Source organism: Capra hircus, chromosome 14 (genome assembly GCF_001704415.2).
Source record: "Capra hircus breed San Clemente chromosome 14, ASM170441v1, whole genome shotgun sequence".
Classification (NCBI taxonomy): Eukaryota; Metazoa; Chordata; class Mammalia; order Artiodactyla; family Bovidae; genus Capra; species Capra hircus.
Genome location: NC_030821.1, coordinates 65,501,451 through 65,526,863, shown reverse-complemented (window position 1 = coordinate 65,526,863; position 25,413 = coordinate 65,501,451). Strand labels below are relative to the sequence as shown.

At 36.7% G+C, this 25,413-nt stretch overlaps 1 protein-coding gene across 3 annotated transcripts in view; it reads left to right on the top strand.

Moving 5' to 3' along the window:
• ATAD2 (ATPase family, AAA domain containing 2) overlaps positions 1-17,626 on the top strand; it is a 77,907-nt gene extending 60,281 nt beyond the window's left edge. For all 3 annotated transcript variants that reach the window (XM_018058538.1, XM_018058537.1, XM_018058536.1), the window contains exons 20-28: positions 3,043-3,178; positions 8,027-8,223; positions 8,751-8,910; positions 10,909-11,031; positions 11,150-11,293; positions 12,605-12,997; positions 15,209-15,342; positions 16,205-16,333; positions 17,309-17,626. In XM_018058538.1, coding sequence (XP_017914027.1) covers positions 3,043-3,178; positions 8,027-8,223; positions 8,751-8,910; positions 10,909-11,031; positions 11,150-11,293; positions 12,605-12,997; positions 15,209-15,342; positions 16,205-16,333; positions 17,309-17,353 — 1,461 coding nt within the window. In that variant the 3' untranslated portion in view covers positions 17,354-17,626. The remainder of the gene's footprint in view (positions 1-3,042; positions 3,179-8,026; positions 8,224-8,750; positions 8,911-10,908; positions 11,032-11,149; positions 11,294-12,604; positions 12,998-15,208; positions 15,343-16,204; positions 16,334-17,308) is intronic.

Below are 25,413 nucleotides of genomic sequence, written 5' to 3'. Positions count from 1 at the left end.
TTAGGATTAGATGGATGTGGGTAACCACATTTCAGAGTGTGCATCAAAGGGCTGCTTTGAAAAATGGGAGTGATTTCTAGCTCTAGATCAGTGCTAGGAGGAAATTAAGAGTCCTTGAACAACTTTGTGTTTTTTGGCTTTCTTCACTTCTGGCCATGCCAGACAGTAGTTGGCAGAGTTTGTCATCAGCTAGATCAGTGAAGGTGGACCAAGGACTAGTGTGGCAGGGCAGTAACAACCTTTAGGTACTGAATGGGAGGAGCAGGAAGACCCTGTGCCCAGGAAACAAATTACAGGCGCATTCTGTTTCTAATATAGTCTACCTTCTTTCATAATCACTGAAAAAGAAACTAGAATAAACAGAAAAAGCATCTATGAACCGTCATATTTGAAAGGCAAAGATAAATTTATAAATAAGCATTTGAAGAAGGACAGTGCCATAGAAAATTATATCCAAGCATCAGCAACAGATTGTTATGGAAAAGAACCATTTGAAGACATTACAAATGAAGTAGCTCCTCCCAAATATAAAACCCTCCAGGGCTAAAAAGACACAGATGAAGAGTGAATTAGCAAGATGAGGGATCAGTGAGAGCAGGAATTCTTATGTAATACAATAGGACAGAGATTTGAAAAGTGAGGGAAAAATTAAAGGAAATAGAGGAGATAGATTCAAGTCTAACATCTATTTAATGGGATTTATGGACAGAGAAAAGCAATGTAGAAGAAAAAAACAGTCAAATAATACAACATTTCATAGAATTAGAGAATACCATAATCTTCAGATTTAAAAGGTCCCCTGTTCTAACTGACGTATATAGAAAGACCATATCTAGATAAAATTTTAGAACATCAAAAATACAGAGAAAAATCTAAAAATCTTCCCAGAGAATAAAACATTACTAGAAAGGACTGAAAATCAACTTGCTTCTACATTTTCATTGGTAACACCAGCTACTAGGGAGGCAACTGAGTGATATTTTCAAAGTTAGAAGGAAAATAATTTTGAATCTGTAATTTCCTTCCCAACAAATTAGCATTTGAGTGAAAGAGCAAAATATATTTTTGACCATACAGTGCCTAAGAAACTATTACCCACAAACCTCTGACTGAAAGAATTATTAAAAGACAATTTCTCCTCTTGGATTTCTTTTTTTTTTTTTCAGAAGTGGCATATAAGAAGTAGTGCATGAAGAAAACAGTAAAACTTGTCACAAAATTGTGTGTGTTAACTTTTTTTTTTTTTTTGAGGAAGAGGGAAAATATTGCCTCAGGTTCTTCGAACAGAATACTTTTTAAGCCTGATGCAATCAATATGATAGACACTGAAAGTGAAAGTAAAGTCGCTCAGTCGTGTCTGACTCTTTGCGACCCCGTGGACTCTAGTCCACCAGGCTCCTCTATCCATGGGATTCTCCAGGCAAGAATACTGGATGCCAAAATGGTTGCCATTTCCTTCTCCAGGGGATCTTCCCGACCCAGGGATTGAACCCAGGTCTCCTGCATTGCAGGCAGACGCTTTAACCTCTGAGCCACCAGGGAAACCTGATAGACACTAAATACACAAAAACACATCTAAGTTACCTTTAAGATCTTAGGTCATTCAGATATCCAAGGAAGGAAGTTGCCAACAAGTAACAGTTATTTAAAGTTACGTGAAACTACATTGACCTTGGTTCTGAACTCAGAATAGCAGGGAGGAAGGACATTGTGAAGGAGAAACAGGAAGTAAAAGCACCTACAGATTTGTATCTGATATGTAGATGTTGATTAACTTTATAGTTTGATAGAAAAAAGCTTAAGGATATGTCTGTTAAAACTGTAACAGTGAAAGAATAGAAATACAGCATAGAAATAATACATAAAATATCTGTCCTTTTGTGACTGACTTATTTCCCTTAGCATAGTGTTTGCAGTGTTCATCTGTGTTGTAGCCTGTGTTCAAATTTCATTCCTTTTTAGGCTGAATAATATTCTGTTGTATGTCTGTACCACGTTTTGTTTATCTGCTCATCTGATGATGAGCGTTTGAGTTGTCTTCACCTCATGCCTAACTCCTGAATAATCCTGCTATGCTTATTGCTATGCAAGTTTATTTTTTTTCTTCCAGTTTTTTTGGATATGTATACTGGGTTATATGGTAATTCTGTGTTTAACTTTTTTGAGGAACCAGCATACTGTTTTCCACAGTGGCTGCACCCTTTTAATTCCTACTGGCTCAGTAGATCTAATTTCTCCCTATTTTTACCAGTTCTTACTATTTTCCAGCCTTTATTCTTACTGAACAACCACTCATTCTCATATCTCACTTTGGGTTGTGAAAGTTAATTAATTGATCTCAGTTCAGTCACTCAGTTGCATCTGACTCTTTGCGACCCCATGGACTGCAGCACTCCAGGCCTCCCTGTCCATCACCAACTCCCAGAGTTCACTCAAACTCATGTCCATTGAGTCGGTGATGCCATCCAGCCATCTCATCCTCTGTCGTCCCCTTCTCCTTCCACCTTCAACCTTTCCCAGCTTCAGGGTCTTTTCTGAGTCAGTTCTTTGCACCAGGTGGCCAAAGTATTGGAGTTTCAGCTTCAGCATCAGTCCTTCCAATGAATACTCAGGACTGATTTCCTTTAGGATGGACTGGTTTGATCTCCTTGCTGTCCAAGAGACTCTCAAATGTCTTCTCCAACACCACAGTTCAAAAGCATTAATTTTTCAGTGCTCAGCTTTCTTTATAGTCCAACTGTCCCATCCATACATGACTACAAAACCCTTTAAGTAAAATATTACCATATCAGTTATTGTATGAATTACAGTTTGGAGTCTTGAGTTCTAAAGAAGGCTCCATGGTTTTAGTTCCTTATCCACTGCATATGTGATGTATAGATAAGTTAAGTAAAAGATTAAATAAATTACTCATTACACAGCTTAGATTGTCATTACAGTAATATACTGTTGCATTGAATGATTGATACATAGTATGTATGTGTATACAAACATATATATATACACACATTTATATATAATGCATCTGTTTTCTTTTTTAAGGTACAGGAATTATTTATCCGTGACTATGGAGAAATTTTTAATGTCCAGTTACCTAGTAAAGAAGAACGGACACAGTTTTTTGAAGATTTAATTCTGAAGCAAGCTGCTAAGCCTCCTATATCCAAAAAGAAAGCAGGTTAGTTTCTATATCAAAGTTAATATATAATAATTTTGAGAAAGTGGAAATGAAATATCAGTTAATGGCATTGCCATCTTCTAATAGTCTCTCAGTTGTGTCTGACTCTGCGACCCCATGAACTGTAGCCTGCTAGGCTCATTTGTCCATGGAATTCTTTAGACATGGAATTCTGGAGTGGGTAGACATTCTCTTCTGCAGGGGATCTTTCTGACCCAGGAATCAAACCCAGGTCTTCTGCTTTGCAGGAAGATTTTTTACCACCTGAGCCACCAGGGAAGCTTTTAAGGTTGATACCTCTTACCTGTATTTCTTTGTATTTCCCATTAAAATATACTAAAGTTCTTAAGGCATACAAGGCCTTTCATAGTATAGCCCTAATCATTGTGGAATTTGGCCTGGAATTCAGAGTATAGCCCCAGTCTGTCTTTCCAAGCCCATCTTTGATACTTTACTCTCTTCCTTCCTTTTCCTTACAAAGCACTCTATCTTTAACCATACACAGCATATTTGTGTCTTTTCACAATTTCATTCATGCTTGTTCTCTGTCAGTAATGCATCTGTCCTCAACCTTGTCTCTGTCTATGGAATTGTTTTTCCTTCTAGTATGTTTTTCCTTCTAGTATAATTCATGTTTTCCTTCTTAACATCTAGATAGAATTAATTGACTACCTTTATGATGTGCTGTACTTTTTTCATACTACTAATATGACATTGTGGTGATGTTATAATTATCTCTTACTACCTTAATAAATTGCCTTCTTAAGGGGGCAGCACTCTCATAATTCCCTTTTTTATCCTGAGTAATTATTAGTCCATTCTGTTTAAACAGACTCAAACTATTGTCATATTTGAAACATACCACAGTTTTTCATTAGCTGAAAAATTAACTAGTTGAGATGACTTCCTCCCATGCACACATGGAAATTCAAATTTTTTTTTTTTTTTCAAGTTTTGGAAGTATAACACATTTATAGGAAACTTGGAAAATATAGAACAAGGTTATGTATAGTTACATAGAGTTCCACTATATATACAATTATTTTTTTTTGAGTAGGTAAATTAAGATTTTTAATTGGAATTTCAGTATCAACTCTCAAAAGCCAATAGAATGAATATACAGAGAAGTAGAAGAATATAGTAGACCTGAAAAGCACTGTCAGCATAATGAAGACTTATACAGTTTTCACACAATGATAAGATACAAATTCTGTTCAGGTTCCCACAGACTGTAAACTGTGAGACATTGGAACATATGCAGGTACATAAAGTGCAAAAATTTCATGGTCTGAAGGTATTGAATCATACAGAGTCTGTTTTCTTTATCGCTGTGGAATTATGTTAGAGATCAGTTTCAAAAGATATTTGAAAATACTTTTAAGTGTGATGTGACATGTACCAAGAGAGATCTTCAGCTTAGCCATCAAAAGCCTCAATAAAGTTAGGCTGAAAAAAACACAGAGGATGATTGCAGAGAAGAAAGCATTTAAATGAGAAATTAGTATTAAAGATACTTTAAACAAAATCACATGTATTTGGAAATTAAATGTCTACTTTAAATGATGGGTGTACTAAGAAGGAAAATTACAAAATATTTGTAATAGAATAAAGACAAAAAGAGAATTTATCAGAATTTGTTGCATGCAGCTGAAGCTGCTCAACGCAGTTAAATGCAATGTGGAGTCTTAAGATATGAAAACAAATAATGAACACTAGCATGAAATTTTGTGAAATTTGAACAAAATCTGTACTTTTGTTAGTAATACTGTATCATGTGTTGATTTCCTGTTTTTTGGTTTTTTTACAACATAGCATTTCTTTATATTCTCAGAATTGGATTAGAAGTTTCAAGCCTCATTCAATTTTTTTTTTTTTAATCACTAAGATAATGAATTTTCTTTAGCAGTAATAGTACGTACTAAACTGCATGGAACTGTATCAAAGTTTTGAGTGAATATAAATTAGAAATCTGGCATTCTGTTCATACTAAGTCAAACAAGTGGAATCAAAATGTCATAAACTTTTATCTAGGCAAAAATTCATAAATTCTCTAAAATATATAATATATATATGTATACAAAAGCTTTTCTACTAGACTTGATGATGGCTTGAGAAAGAATAACAACAACAGAGAAATGGAGAAATTGGAGAACGTAACTAAATGAAATGGAACACTGAATATGAAATAGAAGAAGTGAAACTAGGTAAAAATAAAACATCATCATATAGTCCAGTTGTTTTTAAATGCGGCTGCTCATTAGAAACACATCTAGAGCTTCAGAGAAGAATAGCAATAACTGGGCATTTGTATTTTTTAAGAATTCTAAGATAATTCTGTTATGCATCTGGATTTTAAAAAATAGTTACAAGGTTTTCTATTAAAGTAGTCATTTTAGTGATACAGAGTTCTATTATTTTCTGTTGACCAATCATGATACAATAGTATTAAGGGAATAATAGTACATAACCATAACAGTAAAAGATGTTTATCAGTTTTCGCAGTCAGGAGCCAGACAAAAAATAAAAGACAATTACAGTTGCAAGCCATAAAGGAAACATGATTAACCTAACACTTTAAAATAGTTGCGTACAATTTAGGGATTAAGTAGAGTGATGTGGTAAGTGGAAGTGCATATATGCACATGTTCTGATCTGCCCAGCCAGTCTGTGTCTTTTGGTTGGTGCATTTAATCCATTTACAGTTAAGGTAATTATCAACATGTGATCGTATTACCATTTTCTCAATTGTTTGGGGTTTCTTTTGTATAGGTCTTTTCCTTCTCATGTATTTCCTGCCTAGAAAAGTTCCTTTAGTATTTGTTGTAAAGCTGGTTTAGTAGTGCTGAGTTCTGTTAACTTTTGCATGTCTGGAAAGCATTTGATTTCTCCATCAAATCTGAATGAGAGTCTTGCTGTGTAGAGTATCCTTGGTTGTAGGTTCTTTCCTTTCATCAGTTTAAATATATCTTGCCATTCCCTTCTGGGTCATAGAATTTCTGTTGAGAAATCAGCTGATAGCCTATAGGAGTTCCCTTGTATGTTATTCGTCATTTTTCCCTTGTTGCTTTTAATATTTTATCTTTATCTTTAATTTTCATCATTTTGATTACTATGTGTCTTGTTGTGTTCCTCCTTAGGTTTATCCTGCCTAGGACTCTCTGTGCTTCCTGGACTTAGTTGACTATTTCCTTTCCCATGTTAGAGAATTTTTCAGCTGTTATTTCTTCAGATATTTTCTTGGGTCCTTTCTCTCTCTCTCTCCTCCTAGGACCTGTATAATGTGAATGTTGGTGTGTTTAATGCTGTCCCAGAGGTCTCTAAGGCTGCCTTAATTTCTTTTCATTCTTTTTTCTGTTCTGTTCTGTGACAGTGATTTCCATCATCTGTCCTCCAAGTCTTAACCATTCTTTTGCCTCAGTTATCCTGCTGTTGATTCCTTCTGTAGCAGTAGGAATTGTTCTTCTGTTTGTTCTTTAGTTCTTCTAGGTCTTTGTTGCATCTTCTCAATCTTTGCCTCCATTCTTTTTCCAAGATCTTGGATCATCATCACTGTATTTATTCTGAATTCTTTTTCTGAAAGGTTGCCAATCTCCACTTTATTTGGGTGTTTTTCTGAGGTCTTATCTTGTCCCTTCATCTGGGACAAAACTCTCTGCTTTTTCATCCTGGTTTACTTTCTGTAGTGTGGTTTTGGTTCCAGCCGCTGTGAGATTGTGGTTCTTCTTGCTTCTTCTGTCTTCTGTCTGCCGTCTGGCGGAGGAGGCTGAGTCTTGTATAAGATTCCTGATGGGAGGGAGTGGTGGTGGGGAAAACTGAGTCTTGCTCTAGTGGGCAGGGCCAGGCTCAGTAAAACTAATCCAGTTATTCACTGATGAGTGCTCCCTCCTTGTTAGTTGTTTGACCTGAGGTGACCTAGCGCTGGGGTCCATGGGCTCTCTGTTAGGGTTAATGGTGACCTCCAGTAGGACTTAGGACAAGGGGCCCCTTCCAGGACCGCCACTGCCAGGGACCCCAAGCCATGGCCCACCCATACCCCCACAGGAGACACTCTTAACACTAGCAAGTAGGTCTGGTTCAATCTCCTGTGAAGTTACTGCTCCTTTCTCCTGGATCGTGGCGTGCACAAGATTTTGTTCGTGCCCTCCAAGAGTGGAGTCTGTTTTCCCCAGTCCTGTGGAAGTCCTGTAATCAAATCCCACTGGCCTTCAAAGTCAGATTCCCTTGGGATCCACCATTCTTTTGCTGGATCCTCAGGTTGGGAGGCCTGACGTGAGGCTTAGAACCTTCACAACAGTAGGAGAACTTCTTTGGTATTATTGTTCTCCATATTGTGGGGTGCCCACCTGGAAGGTACGGGATTTGAATTTACCGTGTTTGTGCCCCCTCCTGCCGTCTTCTTTCAACTTCTTTGTGTTTGGACGTGTGGTATGTTTTTCTGGTGGTTCCAGCATTCTCCTGTCAGTGGTTGTTCAACAGCTAGTTGTGATTTTGGTGCTCTTGCAGGAGGAGATGAGTGTACATCCTTCTGCTCCGCCTTCTTGAGGATGACATTTTTCGTAATTAGGATATTCTTGTCCTGAAAATAAGCATTTTCAAGATTTTAATAGCCTCTTAAATGATTTTTAAATGATAATGACTCAGCAATTCACATTCCCAGTTACAAACTGCCAGTTACTGCTGGAAGAGATGGAGAGGGTGAAGATTATGGTAGCACTTTAGTATTCCAAATCCCCTGGTTCCTGACAGATAGAAGGAGGATAATTCCTGAAAGCTTGTCTGCTTGGTGTGCTGAATTGTGTCACCCTTGATCTGGTGGGAGAGCAGTAACTAACTTCCATTCACGTAAAGTTTTGCAGGCCCTGGAGGTACTCCCTGTGGCACCACCACCTGAGCCAAGACCACTGACAGCAGAAGAACTGAAGCGACTAGAAGAACAAGAGGAAGATACATTTAGAGAACTGAGGATTTTTTTAAGAAATGTCACACATAGGCTTGCTATTGACAAGCGATTCAGAATATTTACTAAACCTGTTGACCCTGATGAGGTATTAATTTAGTCTTTGGATCAGAATGCTTCAGACTTAGAGAATATTTGAATAGCTTTATGTGTGTCCCTCTGTACTCTCTGAACTTGCTTTCTTATTTGGAAGCATCAAGTAGTATTCTCAGCACATAGAGGCTTCAAGAGTTATATAAGGCGTTTTCCTTTCCTGCAGAGCATAGACAATTAACTTTGCCCAACTCAAATGTTCTAGAAGTAACTTGAGAATGTCTTAATGCTACATGACATTCCTGTGACGTTCACAGTAAAGAATGCGGTCCTAAGTTGGCATTGAAGGGTGGGTGGCGTTTGGATGAGCAAAGAGGCTTAAGGTGTTACTGGAGATATAGGTGCCCAAGAATGAGAATGAACACAAAACAAAAGCCACCTTAAATACAGAGTTTCACATTAATATATTTTCATTATCTCTTACATATATATTCTCTCCTGTTTTGCCTGGCAGAAAAACTTGACTCAAATATTTCAGTGTTCAGAGTTAGTTTGTGATTTGGTCATTTGTTTGAATTTTAGGTTCCTGATTATGTCACTGTAATAAAGCAACCAATGGACCTTTCATCTGTAATCAGTAAAATTGATCTCCACAAGTATCTAACTGTGAAAGACTATTTGAGTGATATTGATCTGATCTGTAGTAATGCTTTAGAATACAATCCAGATAGAGATCCTGGAGGTGAGCATTTAGTGGGTTTTGTTTTATTTTGTTTTTTTTTTTTAACCTCAAGGAGTGGAATGAGGGCTGCTAACACTTAGTGAAGGGTGATTTTATACTTGTTGCTATATTAGAAGCATTTTACATTCACAGTGCCATTCAGTCCTAATGAAACAGAAAACTGCATAACTGTTTAGCTTGTTTTTGTTTGTCAATGTTCTTTCTCAAAGTAGGAAAATAAAAACTCTAATAAATTTGAAAGGATTTTTTTAGTTAAGACCATTACAATTTTTATTACAACAAAGTAATATAATACTCGCTAACAGACTAAGTCCCCCATTTCCTTTCTCCAAAGGTAAGTGTAAGTAAGTGTTAGTTGCTCAGTCATGCCCAACTCTTTGCGACCCCATGGACTGCAGCCCACTAGGCTCCTGTGTCCATGAGATGTTCCAGGCAATGATACTGGAGTGGGTTGCCAGAGATCGAACCTGGGTCTCCTACACTGTAGGCAGATTCTTTACTGACTGAGCTACAAGGAAAGCCCCATCTCCAAAGGTGGATGCTGTTAAATTTAGGGCTATCTTTCCAGACCTTTTCTATGCATAGAATGTATCCACAGTCTACCTCACCTACACAGGCTATTAAATAAAATGTATAAAGTAAGAGATTTTTAGGTGATAGATTTGTTTATATGTATAATGATATATTCAGATATCTATATATTTGTTATAAACTTACTGATTTCCAAAAAAATACTCTTTCAGGTTCTTTTTCTTAGCTTCTTGCTGTATGAATGCCCTATCCTTAACTGTGTTGCTGGATAATTTTTTTTAATAGTTCTATTTCCTGTGTTGACTCTCTTTAACATTGGCATTCTGTTTTTAAATTTGTCGTGCTTAAAAATTAGATTGATTTCCACCACTGAGACTTTACCCAACGATTTAAAAGCCCACTATTCTTCCCTCACCAGTCTTCTACCCCACCTTCCCTAGGCTCTGTCCCACAGTTCAGAGTTCTGGAGGTAGCAGTGGGCAACAGGCTGCCAAGTTGGGAAAACCCCTTACTTGTAGAAAGAAGGAAGCTTCTCCTGGAGGAAGTAGGCTGCTTCTGTTTCCTTGCAGTCATACTGCTGCTGCTTCCCGTTCTGACCATTCTGACAAATGTAAAATTACTTCAGGGCAGTGGTGTTCACACTTGAGATAGCACCAACACCTCCTTCAGGACATACTGAGGTGCAGCTGGCTGGGCCCCACCTCCGCAGGTTTTGATTCTTTAGATTCAGGACTGGAGAATGTGCATCCTGACAAATTCCCCCGTGGTGCCAAGGCTACTGTACTGAATGAAGTTGGCCCGGGCTTTCTTCAGGTCATGTTAGAAGCCCCCAGCAGCATCCCTTCTGTCCCAGCCCTTCCTGTCTACCGTAAACTGAATGTTGTGTGACTGCTGCAGCACCCTCCTGCCCTGCGAGGGGGACTGATCCAGCTGTTCAAGCAAATTTACACTCACTTACGATCTGCCTTTGTTTACCTTGAGACATATTCCAGTTCATGGCACTTAGACTCAGTTTAGGATTTTTTCCCAGTGCTTCCTGTGTAGTGTTGCTGTTTCATTGTCTTTGTTTAGTTTCTCAGTCAGTGTCGTAACATCCTCTATATCTCTTCCAAAATTGTTTTACATCCCCTGTTCACTCATGACCCTGATAGCCTTCCTTGCTGTTTTTGTGTCATTGTATTGTTGTTTAGTTTTGCTGTTGGCTGATTCTTACATTTTCCTTGGTGTTTCAAAGGGATTTAGCTAGGACAGGACAGTGAAATTGGGTTTAGTCTGCTGTGTGGAATCAAATGTCCAGAACGTTAGATGAGCATCAAAAGCAGAAATAACACAGTTCCAGTAACTTTTACTATTCATGGTAGAAGTGAAAAACAAATTGTAATGGCTATAATCTTAGCCCAACATGTAAAATTAACTTTTGTTGAATTATTAAAAGGAAACCGTTTTAAAATTTTCTTTATTCCATAGATCGTCTTATTAGGCATAGAGCCTGTGCTTTAAGAGATACTGCCTATGCAATAATTAAAGAAGAACTTGATGAAGACTTTGAGCAGCTTTGTGAAGAAATTCAGGAATCTAGAAAGAAGAGAGGTAGGAAAATGATTTGACATCAGAAAGAGATGCTTTAAATGTATTGAGTACTCATAATTCTCCATGTAATTTTTATATCTGAAAATTTTATTTGATATTCCGCATGTCTGTTTATAAGGTTGTAGCTCTTCCAAATATGCCCCATCTTACTACCATGTAATGCCAAAGCAAAATTCCACTCCTGCTGGTGATAAAAAATCAGATCCAGAGCAAAGCGAAAAGCCAAACAGGCCCAGTACTCCTATGGCTTGCAGCACTCCTGGTAAGTGCACCTGGGTGATTTTTACTTAGGAGACAGCTAGCCTTTATTTCTCTTCTGATGCTGTTTACTTTTCTCCCTCAGTTTCCTTTGTCTATATTGATGCCACTCGTTACATTGATTTCATTCCTATTAAGGCAACTTTGCATTCTTTAAATAAACCCATGCTTGCAGTGAGGTACCATTTGCAATCCCAATTCACCTTTCAGTTTACAATCTAATTGTGGGTTGACTTGATTTGAAACTGATTTTTGCTTCCTATAATCCTAATCTATTTCCTGTTCCCTCTTTATTCTTAGGGTATAACTCCACAGAGTACCCACCCAAATTCTGTGGATTTTCCAAAGCCTCTTCCTTGGCAGGCTCCTAATTCCAGTTTTTGCTTTTAAAGCTCTATGAATATCAGACTGTCCTCAGCTTCTTAGCCTCTCAGCTATTCATCTGTTTTCCAAGATTTGGGTGCCATAATTCCTCAGTGCTTTTAAACGGAATGTTCATAGAAACTATTCATACTAGCCCAACTAATGCCGATCAACAGTAGAATGGAAAAATATGGATTATTATACAGAAGTGAGAATTATTAAACTTCACGTAAATACAACACTATGGATGACTTTCCCAAATATGAGATTGCACAGTGGTTATACTGTGTCTAGGCAGAAGTTTTAATCTCTGTATACCATAGTTTCTTCATCTGTAAAATGATGTTGAGGAATGGTAGCACACCTGATCGGGTTAAAGTGGAATTTCAATGAGTCAGCACATATGAAGGCCTTAGAAGAGTTCCTACTTCATGGTAAGCACTCGATAAGTGTAGGCTGTTTTTAGTCTTGCCCTTTCTTCAGTTCATTCCTCATACTACTGCCAAAATTACCTTTGCAATATGTGCATTAAAAAATTCATACCATTGTTGGGATTTCCTGAGATGGAAGGGAGGTTCAAGAGGGTGGGGATATATGTATACCTATAGCTGATTTCATGTTTGACAGAAAACAACAAAATTCTGTAAAGCAATTATCCTTCAATTAAAAAATTAATTAAAGAAAAAAATTTATGTCTTTGCCCTGCCTAAAATTATTGAACTTTTAAAAAAATTATTCAGGATGAAATCCAGATTCCTTGGAATAACAGGTCGTTGCCCACTTTCTGCCTTCTCACAGTACTACTTTGGTTCATCTATTCCAGCCATACCATACTGTGGTGATATCTCAGATTTTCCTCTTAATATCTCAGGAGGTATTTTTTCCTCCACTTAACTTAAACTTTAAAAAGTTGTTGAATGTTCTCTTACTCTTTTTCTTAAATTCTTTGAAGCTCAGCTGAAGAGAAAAATCCGCAAAAAATCAAAGTGGTACTTGGGCACCATAACAAAACGAAGGAAGATCTCACAGGCAAAAGATGACAGCCAAAATGTCACAGGTGACAAAATTGAGAGTGACACAGAGGAAAATCAGGACACAAGCGCAGACCACAACGAGACCGGAAACACGGGGGAGTCTTCCATGGAAGAGAACGAGAAGCAGCAAAATGCCTCTGAAAGCAAAACAGAATTAGAAAATAACAGTTCCAGTACTTGTGTTGAGAATGAACCTGAAGAATCTGGAAAGACTACAGCATGTACAGAATTGAGGAAAGATAAGATTGCTTATAATGGAGATGCTTCTAGTTCTCGAATAATAGACATTTTTGATGAAAATGAAGCAAAAGGTAAGTCTCAGTGAAGCAACTTACTTTAAAGACGTTTCATTCAGGGTTCTTTAACAGTTAATTGCATCTCAGTTAACTCTTTTTCCTTGTTTTTCAGAGTACAAGAGTTAATTAGGGAAGCTGGCGTTATTTTATTTAACAAGATTTAACTATTAGTATTAAATAGTAATAAGATATCATTATTCTATTAAATAACAGTAAATGACTGTGGTTAAAAGCAAACTATAGTGGGACTTCTGGTGTCCAGAGGCTAAAACTGTGTTCCCAATGCAGGCAACCTCGGTTTGATCTTAGGACAGGAAATTGATCCCACATGCCACAACTGAGACCTGGTGCAGCCAAATAAGTAAACACTTTTAAAAGCACAGTATAGCATCAGACAGACCTGGTTTTGAGCCGCTAGTCCACTGCTTAGTAGCTTGTGACCTTGGTTAAGATTCTTGCCCCATCAACCTCAGTTTTCTCATTTGCAAGATTGAGGGTAGATAGTGCTGGGAAGTAAGATATTCTGAGGATTGAATAAAGTACTCCATCTAAAGCATGTAGCAAAGTGCTTGGCTATACAATTTTTAAAACCTGGCAGGATACCCTCTCATTTTTAAGCAGGATAAGCAGTTTCCTGTGATTTCTTGCTGAGTGATGTGAAACAACTGTTACTCACCCCCATCATTCCTCTATCCCTATTGTAGGTGAAATCCCAGATCATTTATACTGTATTTATTCTAATGGTCCTGCTCCCAAAGATTTTCATTTAGAATTGTCTTCTGTCTGTATCTTCTTGAACCTTTGGCATTAGATTTGTTTGGTTTTTGGAAAAGCCAAACATTTAGTCTTACAAAGCAGAAAGAAGGGTAACGAGGTCAAAAATTTGTTTTGGTCAAAAACAAGTATTGGCTAAGTTAATGAGACTGGTTTCCTTCAGTGGCTTGTAGGGGTAATATTTTTTGAGGACTTCCTTGAAATGAATTCTAGTGTGTTTGAGTAATCTTAGAATGGTTTAGGATATATCCTTTTGAATGTGGATATTTAAAATGTTAATCCTCTGACTGTAAAATTTTGTATGTTCTATTTAAGTTCAGCATTTATTTTTGTTTTATCATTATCTTTTCTAAAAGAACACTATTTAATGAGACCAGGCACCTATTTACACTTGTCAGGAGATTTGGGTTCTTGTCCTGGCCCTTAAATGGTTAGGTATATTGACCTTAGAAAAACCTCTTCACTTTTCTTTGGCCTTGTTCTTTCGCCTCTTAGTTAAGTAGATTGTTATAAATCAGAGATAGGCAAACTTTATCTAAAGGGCCAGAGAGTCACAACTACTCAGTCTTGCTGGAAAAGCCATATTGACACACTTAATGTAAAGTGGGTGTGGTTGTGTGCTAATAAAACTTGAATTATGGTAGTAGACCAGATTTAGCTTATGTGTAGTAGTCTGTACTGAAGCCCCTTCCAGCTCTTAAGTATCATTATTATTTTTTTTTTTTTTACGTGCTACACAGCGTGGGGGAATCTTAGTTCAATCCCAGTGACCAGGGACGGAGAAGGCAATGGCACCCCACTCCAGTACTCTTGCCTGGAAAATCCCATGGACGGAGGAGCCTGGTGGGCTGCAGTCCATGGGGTCACAAAGAGTTGAACACAACTGAGCAACGTCACTTTCACTTTTCACTTTCATGCATTAGAGAAGGAAATGGCAACTCACTCCAGTGTTCTTGCAACCCACTCCAGTGTTCTTGCCTGGAGAATCCCAGGGACGGGGGACGCCTGGTGGGCTGCTGTCTATGGGGTCGCACAGAGTTGGACACGACTGAAGCGACTTAGCAGCAGCAGCAGCAGTGACCAGGGATTGAACCTGTGCCCCCTGCAAGGGAAGCTCAGAGTCCTAAGCATTGGCTTGCATATATGCATACTCAGTCTTTGTGACCCTATGGACTGTAGCCTGCCAGGCTCCTCTGTCCATGGGATTCTCCAAGCAAGAATGCTGGAGTAAGTTGAATTTCCTTCTCCACCTAACCACTGGACTGCCAGGCAATTCCCTGTCCTTAATTTTTGAGTGTGTAAATGGTAGCATCTTAATCTTAGAGTCAATAAATGAGAACAGAGATTTGTGTTTAAGTAAATATGCCCTGCTGCTTAATCAGCCTAATGTTTATTTTAGGCATTGTAAAATGTCTGTGAAACAGACAAATAGTAGTTATTCTTTCATTCTAGAAATGTGTGTTCTGCGAATGACTCGAGCTAGACGTTCCCAAGTAGAGCAACAGCAGCTCATCAGTGTTGAAAAGGCTTTGGCAATCCTTTCTCAGCCCACACCCTCACCTGTTGTGGACCATGAGCGACTGAAAGTATGTAAATTAAAATCACAATGCTTTCATTGTATGAATTAGAAACATAACTCGCCAAAAGCAGGATTGTAATAGCGCATTATTTCAATTTGGCTTGCAATAAATATATTTTACAGAAGGATAAACTTGGTATAGTTTGATGTTACCAGTGAAACTCAGTAACTTTCATTAAGGCAGTGATTGAAGATGACTAATATATTAACATTACTGTTTTTGACATATTAATACTTGTCTATACCAACTTATCCCATACATTGTTTGTATGACCATACCTATGACCATTTTAGTTGGTTTTTACTTAACCATGGTTGCATGTTTTTGTTGGACTACAAGGCAATGGAATATCATGATAGGACCAGACTTGAGAAATCACAGAAATTCAGTAGGTCCATTTCAGTCATGACAAAAAACCCTGATCAGATGGAAAACCTTTTTTGAAGAAAAGAACCCTGAAGTGGTGCAGTATTTCATCATTTATGTCCTGTCTCTTTTTGTTTCACATAACAATTAATTCTAGCACGTATTAATCATAGTGACATAAAATATTCTACAAAAATGCCTTTTTTCTTGTTAGTCTAGTTTGAGATTATTTTTTAACTTGTCTGAAGAGACTGATGGCTATAATTGAAATTGGCAACCTCATCAGCTGTAGTTTTTAGGATGAGAGGCCAGAGTCATAGAACGTTGATAAAGGTAGCTTGCACTTGAATGTCAGAACCACTGTTAAGAGACTGCAGTGTCTTACCGATGACTTGATCTGCCCTCTCTCTGGCTTATATGCTAAAAATGTCCCCAAATCTTCAAAATTAAAATGTCTCTGGGAATTTCTCTCACATATGTAAACACTTATGTTTTCTTTTAGAATCTTTTGAAGATTGTTGTTAAAAAAAGTCAAGAATACAATATTTTCCAGTTGGAAAATTTATATGCTGTAATCAGCCAGTGTATTTATCAGCATCGCAGGGACTATGACAAAACAGCACTTGTTCAGGTAAACTCATCTATATGAGAAGTTAACTGATGATAAAAATTTCTAAATACCATTTTTAATGTGTAGGATTATGAATTATTTCTAGGTATAACCATGTTTTGTACTGTTTAAAATCTAGCACCTAAATTAGCTTTTGTTTCTTTAATAAGAACACTGAAGTATCTATAAACTATGAAAAATCTTTTTTGTGTGTGTATGAATGAAGATATATAGCTCATTTTTAAGACAGACTTAAGATAGGCCTATTTGTCTTTATTTAATCTGCTTTATAGTGGATGTGTGTGCTTAGTCACTGTAACTCTTGGTGACCCCATGGACTGTAGCCTGCCAGGCTCCTCATCCATGAGATTCTCCAGGCAAGAGTACTGGAGTGGGTTGCCATGCCCTCCTCCAGGGCATCTTCCCAACCCAGGGATTGAACCCAGGTCTCCCGCATTGCAAGGCGGATTCTTTACCATCTGAGCTACCAGGGAAGCCCTATTCGAGTACTAATGTTTAAAAATAGATATTGACTAATACCTATATAGTATTTCATATATATATACACACACACACACGCACATATAACTCGCTACCTACTATATACCTACCAGTATGTAATATATACAGTATTTATATCTAATAAAGTATACTGTGGTATCTATATAGTATAAATATATGTAACAGTAGTACCTATTAACTGTTAATATCTGTAAGTACACCAGTGCCTTGGTTAATAACTATATGAATTTAATGTAAGATGAAAGCATCTCAGACTTTAATTCAAAAGAGATTTAAATAATGAAGTCCCATCAGTGTTAACAGTCTATGTGATAGTCATAAATACTGAACAAAATTTGTTTCTTTCTCAGTTATATACATGGGTAATGGTGTCCTTAAGGTTGTTAGGTGCAAAAGAAAACCAGCAATGGAGTAATGTTCTTTAGTGTTTTCTGCATTGAAACTTACTGTTTTTCCCTCCTATCCTTTATCTAGAAAATGGAACAAGAAGTAGAAAACTTCAGTTGTTCCAGATCATGATGTCATGGTACCAAGTATCTTTTATATTCAGTTCCTATTTAATTCACCTTTGTCGTGTTGACGTAACTGATACAAGATGAAATCCTGAATCTCTAAGGAAAAGAGTAAAATAGTAATTAAAAATATTTAAACTCTTCTGGTATTTATATACATGTGTAAGATAAATTGCAGAGATAACTGATAAATATTTGATTGAACAAGTCATTGTAGTAATACTATTGCTATTGTTATCAGTAAAGTGTGGCCAACTCCTAATAAAGATTATTTTGATAATTAATGTTTATGACACTTAGGAGTAATTAGTGACACTGATAGTTTTTGTTTTAAGCACTTTTAATTTTATCCTTCCTAAAAATAGTTTATTGTGTCAGACTAGAAACGACTTAACCATTGTGTCTTTGCCATCATTTCTGCCTTTAGCATCCTCTGCAAATTCACTTAAAAGCTCATGCTTGAGTCATGATTTACGGGAGGTCCCCTGAACAACTTCTAGGTGAACCACAGTTCTGTACTTGAATATCAAAATTAATGCTTTTTAGATAAAACATTTTTTATCATTTAATTTGGATTAATAAAAAATTTTAAATTTTTTGTTTTACTTTTATGATTATACATACAACAAATGTATTAACAACTACTTTGTTAAATATCTTTTTAACAATGCAAAGTTTTTATATATGAAAGCTATTTATATCCTTCTTAGGTTGTATTGTATAGATACCTTTTGTATACAATTATATAAATGTAAATATTATGAATTTTGTATTAATGATACCAAAAATGCATTTCTTAAAGCAATAAAAGCATTCACCACCATGCATTTACCCCCTCCCCCATTTTATTTCTTTTTCTTTGAGACATTCTAATATTACTTTGCAAAATTTCTTTTGAGGGGAATAGGGGATAATGATCTTGTGAGAGATTCTGGATTCCAATACAGTTTCTGAGTTAAAGTGCTTTTTGTTGTTTTATCTGGATATTTTATTTAAAGCCTTCTAAAACTCAATCATTCAGATACCCTAATTAGTAGATACTGTCTTATGTAATGCATAATGGAATGCTAGTCTCTGAAAATATTTAAGTGTATGTATATTCCTGGATTCACACACACACACACGCATCTTCATTTTTAGTGAAATTTATTGTAACTTACAGTAGATTCATGCTTTTGTAACTAGGATTTTATTTTGTATGTATAGCTTCTATAATAAATTATAAAGGTAAAAATTGCTTCTCAGTTCTGTGTCTTAATTATTTTATAATGTCCTAAAAATAATTCAGTGTGAAACAAGTGCAAAAATCTGTTTTATTACTGTGCATCATTTAAAATGCTATTGGCACTGGAATGTGTATATTCTTTAGTTACAAAGACTAATCTGCTCCTGTCCTTTGCATGACATACTGTGTATACACGTGGAGAGTAATGTATCTACATTGCTGTGTAGGCTTTCAAAGCCATGCTGAAATTGCAAACCTAGAATGTCTTTCTCTCTCTCTCTCTCTCTCTCTCTCTCTCTCTCTCTCTTCTTATTGCTTAAAAGTATAATCAGGCTATTATATGTATATTAAATATATATAATATGTTATATGAAATATTTATTTTGTGTATAACCTATATATTATATATTTTATACACTATTTACATTATAAATTATAATATTTATATTTTATAATGTATATGTTAATACATGATTTTATTATATACTATATTTTATAATTTATATTATATAAATATATTTATACATTATATTTTATAATATATTTTATATATTTATACTTTATAATATAAATTTTATTTTATATATTTATATAATCAGGCTATTATATATATACCTATATATAAAAGTATAATCAGTAATTTAGACAGGAAAAAGAAATAGAAAGCATCCAAATTTAAAAGGAAGAAGTAAAACTATATTCACAGGTTATCTTACATGTGGAAAACCCTAAAGTATCCACAAAATATTGGTTAGAAGTAATAAATTTGACAAAGTTGCAGGATAGAAGATCAATATAGAAATCTGTTGTATTTCTGTGTACTAGCAACAAATGATGCAAAAAAGGAAACTAAGAAATAAATTCTATTTACAATAGCATCTAAGTCAGTAAGACACCTAGGAATAAATTTAACTAAAGAGGTTCAGACTTGTACACTGATAACTACAAAATGTTGCTGAAAGAAATTAAATAAGACCTAAGTAAATGGAAAGAGATCCTGTACTTCTGTATTAGAAGACTTGATGTTAAAATGACGGTATTTCCCAAAACAGTCTGCAGATTTCATGCAGTACCTTTCAAAATCCCAATGGCCTTTTTACAGAAATGGTAAAGTCAATCCAAAATTCATAATGAAACTGCAGGGGACCCTGAATAGCCAAAACGATCTTGAAAAAAGAAGAGGAAGTTGGAAGTCTCGTACTTCTTTATTCCAAACCTTACACAAAGTTACATTAATAAGACAGTGTGATATTGGCATAAAGGATGGACATACAGATCAATGGAATAGAGCTGAGAGTTCAGAAAGAAGTCTGTATCTGTCAGGGTCAGTTGATTCTAACAATGGTGCCCTAGACCGTTCAATGGGGAGAGAATAGTGTCTTCAACAGATGGTGCTGGGGAAGCAATATTCACATGCCAAGGGATGAAGTTGGACTTCTACCCTATACCATATATAAAACTTAACACAAAGTGGATAGAAGACCTAAATTAAGAGCTAAAACTATAAAATTCTTTAGATGAAAACAAGACCTCAAATTTGATGATGATTTCTTAAATGTGGCTCAAAAAATAGCAGCTGAAGGAAAATCAAATTCATCAAAATTAAAAATGTTCATGGTTCTACATATAGTATCTATGTTACAATTATTATATAATTATGTAATTTAATATAATACTATCTTAAAACTCAACAAGAAAAAGACAATCCAGTAATGGCTGTTTATGATGACTTAACAGTTTTGAGGAGTACTGGTCAGATATTTTGGAAGATCCCCCTCTTTGGGAATTAGTCTGTTTTTCTCATGATTAGGTGGGGATTATGGGGGAGGAAGATCACAGAGCTAAAGTGATCATACCAAGGTTACATACTCTCAGTGTGAGTTATGACTTAATTGGCCTTGACCACTTGGCAGAAGTAGTGTTTCTCTCCGTTATGAAATTACTCTTTGGGTACTATGCTCTGGAAGGTCACTGTGTAGCTCAGTCTTAGGAATGAGAAGTTATGTTCCATACTGAGATTATTTGTCTCATTATCTTCTCTTCAGTACCAACCCCCTGCCATGTAACACACAGAATACATTTTTACTCAAAATAATGCAATTGAGAGATTACATAATTCTATAATATCTGTAGACTCTTACTAAGATTCTGTAATAAAAGGGCCTTTACTAGAACTTGAGCATACAGTAACTATTTACTGATGGATATTATATGAGGGGTAAAAACTCCATTTTTAATTGACCTATAGTTGATTTGTAATGTTGTGTTAGTTTCATGTATACAGCAAAGTGATTCAGTTATATATATATCTGTATCTGTGCATCAGTGTTTTCCTTTTTATCTGCTGCCTGGAAAATATATATTTGTATTTTTTTAAACATATATTTCTAGGGACTTCTGTGGTGGTCCAGTGGTTAAGATTCCTAGTGGTTAAGACTTCCAATGCAGAGGGCATGGGTTCAGTCCCTGGTGGAGGAACTAAGATCCCACATGCCACGTGGTGCAGCCAAAAAATATATTTATCAAATATATATAAGCAGAGAGGGGCAGAAGTGCTCTCAGCCCTTCCCTTCCAAAGACCTTTCCCAGATATTGTTCACACTTCCTTTTTTTTATCTCACTGGCTAGAACTTAAGTCACATGGCCACATTTTGTTGCAATGAAATAGAGAGAGAGGAAATAGCTGGAATTCCATAAACTGTCTTGGGGCTGTGAGGTGACCTGAATGATGGGAAGATTCAGGGACAATAATGTTTTTAATGCTTAGGGTCTTCTTTAGGACTTGTTGCTTATAGGAAGTAAAAGCTGAAAAAGTAAGGAACCACTGAGTCCTTGAACACGCAGGTGGCATGGCCAAATGGACTTCAAAGCTTTTCTTAGATGGTCTAGAGAAATGACTGGCTAGAGACAGAGGAGTCAAAAGAAAGACCTATGAGGCATTTTTGTGAAGACTTGGTAAGACCTTGCTTAGTAACACAGCGCATATTAAGTAAGAATTCCACGGTGGCTTCCCCGGTGGTGCTAGTGGTAAAGAACCTGCCAGCCAGTGCAGGAGACATGAAGAGATGCGGCTTCAGTCCCTAGGTTGGGGAGATTCTCTGGAGGAGGAGTGCAGCAAGAGCTCCTGACTGGTTCGTTTTCTACTCTTTGCCCTCTGCCATCCATTCTCCACTCAGTAGCCAAAATATTCTTTGAAGGAACTCAGGTCTGATAGCATCGTTTTCTCATACTCACTGTTTCGCATTACAGACCCTTGTTATGGCTCCTGCCTCTCAGCTTTCTCTCCCCGCTCTTCTGGTTCATGACACTCTAGCCACACTTAGACTTTTTCCAGTTCTTTTTTTCTACCTGTGGGCTTTTTCATGTTTTTTTTTCCTTGTCTAGAATGCCCTTCCTCTCCCCAGTGCATATCGAACTCCTACTCCTATCCTTTATTTTCAGCATAAAAGTAACCAATTAAGAGAAGTTACCCCCTCCCAATCTAAATCCAGTTACTTATATTCATCTCATTTAATCCCTAATAGTCTTTACATGACACTGTTCGTAATTTTTTACTATGTATTCTCTAATGTTTATTTAATATTTACCTCACCACAAGATCATAGGCTTTTTAAAGTTACTAAGTTTGTTTCATTTTTATGATTATAGATCTAACACTTACATAGTAGGTTCATAGTTGACACTAAATAAGTATCACTTGACTTAATGATTACATCGTGATTGAAGAGAGCAGAGGAGAGTAAGGAGCAGGACAGGAAGATATGAAGTTACTAGAAGTAGAGACCTCGGGGAGTTATTGTGAGTGAAAACCTGTACTTCAGAAAAGCAGAGTGGAATCTAGCTAATAGCATCTAATTTTTTTTTTTTAATACAAAGTCATAATTTTAGAAGCTGCTTCTATTAGATTTATCCCATTTCAAGGTTATAAAAAGAATAGTTTTTCACTGCAGTTTGCTAATAGTTGTCCACATATTGGGCATCCTCATGAGACTGAAACCCATCCAGTTAATGATTGTACAGTCTTAGCTTTGCACAGTCAGAAAAAGAAATTGAGGCTTCGATTAGCTAATTTACTCAGCTTCACAGATAAGTGGCAGAAGCAGGACTCCACTAGGTCTGTGTGATTGAAATCCATGTTCTTAATCACCTCCCCTGAACACACACTGTAGGTGCCCTACTTGTAGGCTCTTGGCATTCAGCATTCTGGTTTGTGCCATTGTTGGCAGTCTGCAAATACCTGTAGCCCCACCTGAGGATGTTCTCATGATCCATGCTGGATGTGGACTGAAAAGAATAGGATATTAACACCCCTGGGAATAGTTGCCAACCAGACAAAGGCAGGGGCTTCCCTGGTGGTTCAGATGGTAAAGAGTCTGCCGGCAATGCAGGAGACCTGGGTTCAATCCCTGGGTCTGGAAGATCCCCTGGACAAGGAAACTGCAACCCCACTCCAGTATTCTTGCCTGAAGAATTCTGTGGACAGAGGAGCCTGACAGGCTACAGTCCATGCAGTCACAAAGAGTGGACTGAGCAACTAACATTTTCAGACAAAGGTAGGCAGGAGTCAGTGAATAATACCCCAGCACCCTCATAACTCTGAGGTGTGTTCTACCCTTTTGGTTCTCCATGAGGGTTGAGCCCTAGGTCTCAGTGCAGTAACGTGCTTGAAACTGACTATGAACTCCCTTTCTTTCTGTTTCGCTTTGCTCCCCTGCCTGTACTTTTTGGCATTACCTCCCAAATGATCACTTCCTCACCTTTATTCCACCTCTGCTTTGGGAAGAACACAACCTAAGACACTTGCTCCCTTTACAAAATAAAAGTAGAAAAATGCGAAATGCCCAAACAATAGCTATAAATTTTTTTAGTTTTCCCAACAATTATCAAACTCACAAGCCAACATTAATTTCCTCAATATTTTTGTGAAAGCCTAGCCATTTCCTTTTCAGTTTCCCATTTTAAAGATTGTCTTAATTATCTTATAGCAATGTTAAATTATGTTTTTACTCGGTTTTTAAGAGAAAAAATCTGGAAGCTTCGTGTTTAGGCTATGTAATTTTAGTATGCAAAGGTTGGAATTGAAATCACTATATTTGAGCAGTCAGCCCTGCCAACATCTGAGCTCTGGCTGGGAGTCAGAGAATAGCACTTAACATGCAGTGAGAGGGTTCTTGGAATACTACTACCTTCAGAGCACACGCCAAATCAAAATGATTTAAACATCCAAAAAATACGGGACTAAAACATTTAATGGATCAAAGAGTGCCAAACATGGGTACCCTGGACATGCAGACATTGTGAGCTACAAGCATTGGTTTAAAGGCCTATTGTGAAACTTCAGCTGGCTTAAAGATAGACTTGAGGAGAAGGGGAGGGGGTGTGCTCATTGCAATAGATAATGTATTCATGAAATAATTTGGAAACTGATTACGTGTGATGAATCCTAATTATAGCTATTTACTGTGGCGAATATTTAGGAAAATCAAGGTCTCAAAAAAAGACTAGCTCGTGCTTTAATTATTTAGGAAGAAAAGTTACCCCAATCTTATATACTGTAATTATTTCTTACATTCAGTTTACATATTGTATTTAGGACCACAGCATATGTCTCTTTTCTGTTTCTTCCTTAAATTTTTCTTAAGAGTCCTTGCCCACCCCACCAAGGAGAAAATGTAAATTACCACCATCACTCAGATGAATTCCCTAGTTTCTTCTGAACCTTCACCTCACAGCTGTTGCATGAAATACAGTCACTAGAGTATTAGCTAAATGAAAATGTCTATCTAAAATGGCAGTTTTCTAATATTCTTATACCAAATAATTTTGCAGGAGAATAAACAGATAATTAAACACATTTTTTTTTCCATCTGAAAATAGTTCATCTGGAATTACACCAGATGCTAATAGTGGTTAGGAAGGCAGAAACATGAATGAATTCTTACCTCTATTTTTTTTCAAAGTTTCTGTAAAATGATTATATTTCTTTGGCAGCAAAAATATTTATAAAAATGTAAAAGTTGCTTTTAAGCTATAATTCTTATTCTAGTTGTGAAAGTTAATATCTAATGAAAGGCAAAACAAGATGAGAAAATAAAACCTGTGTATCTTAAACTGAAAAATCACATATTTTATATATTGTTATATTGTCCCACTACTGTCTTTGGGCAAATATTTCTCAAAAAAGTTGTTAAAAGTCTGCAAATCCCATCTGTGCAATCAGAAAGAAAGTACTTAATCTATTTAACCTTTGGGTACATGCATTATATAAGCCTAGCAGTTTATCACTTTGCTGGCTGTAAACTATACCTCATCCAGGAGGTATAAGAAACAGGAGGCAAAAGAAATATGTAAGCAGGAAGTAAGTTGCAAAATATCTGAGCTAGCTACAAAATAACTGAAAAATTGACAACTTAAAGTTCAAGCTAATTGATCACATTTTCAATTTATATCATTCATCCTTGAGATGAGGTAGTGATAGTTAAACTACATTACAAATGACCAGACACAACTTGAAGATGTTATTATTAAGATTTTTAACATTGTAGTTATTTTTGGCCGCACTGGGTCTTTGTTGCTACGTGTGGGCTTGCTCTAGTGCAGCGAGCAGAGGCTACTCTAGTTGCGGTAGACAGGCTTCTCATTGCAGTGGCTTCTCTACTTGCAGGGCACAGACTCCAGGACATGAGGGCTTCAGTAGTTGTGGCACGTGGGCTCAGTGGTTGTGGTGCAAGGGCTTAGTTGCTCTGTGGCATGTGGGATCTTCCAGGATCAGGAATCGAACCCATGCTCCCTGCATTGGCAGGCGGATTCTTAATCACTTGACCACCAGGGAAGTCCTTATT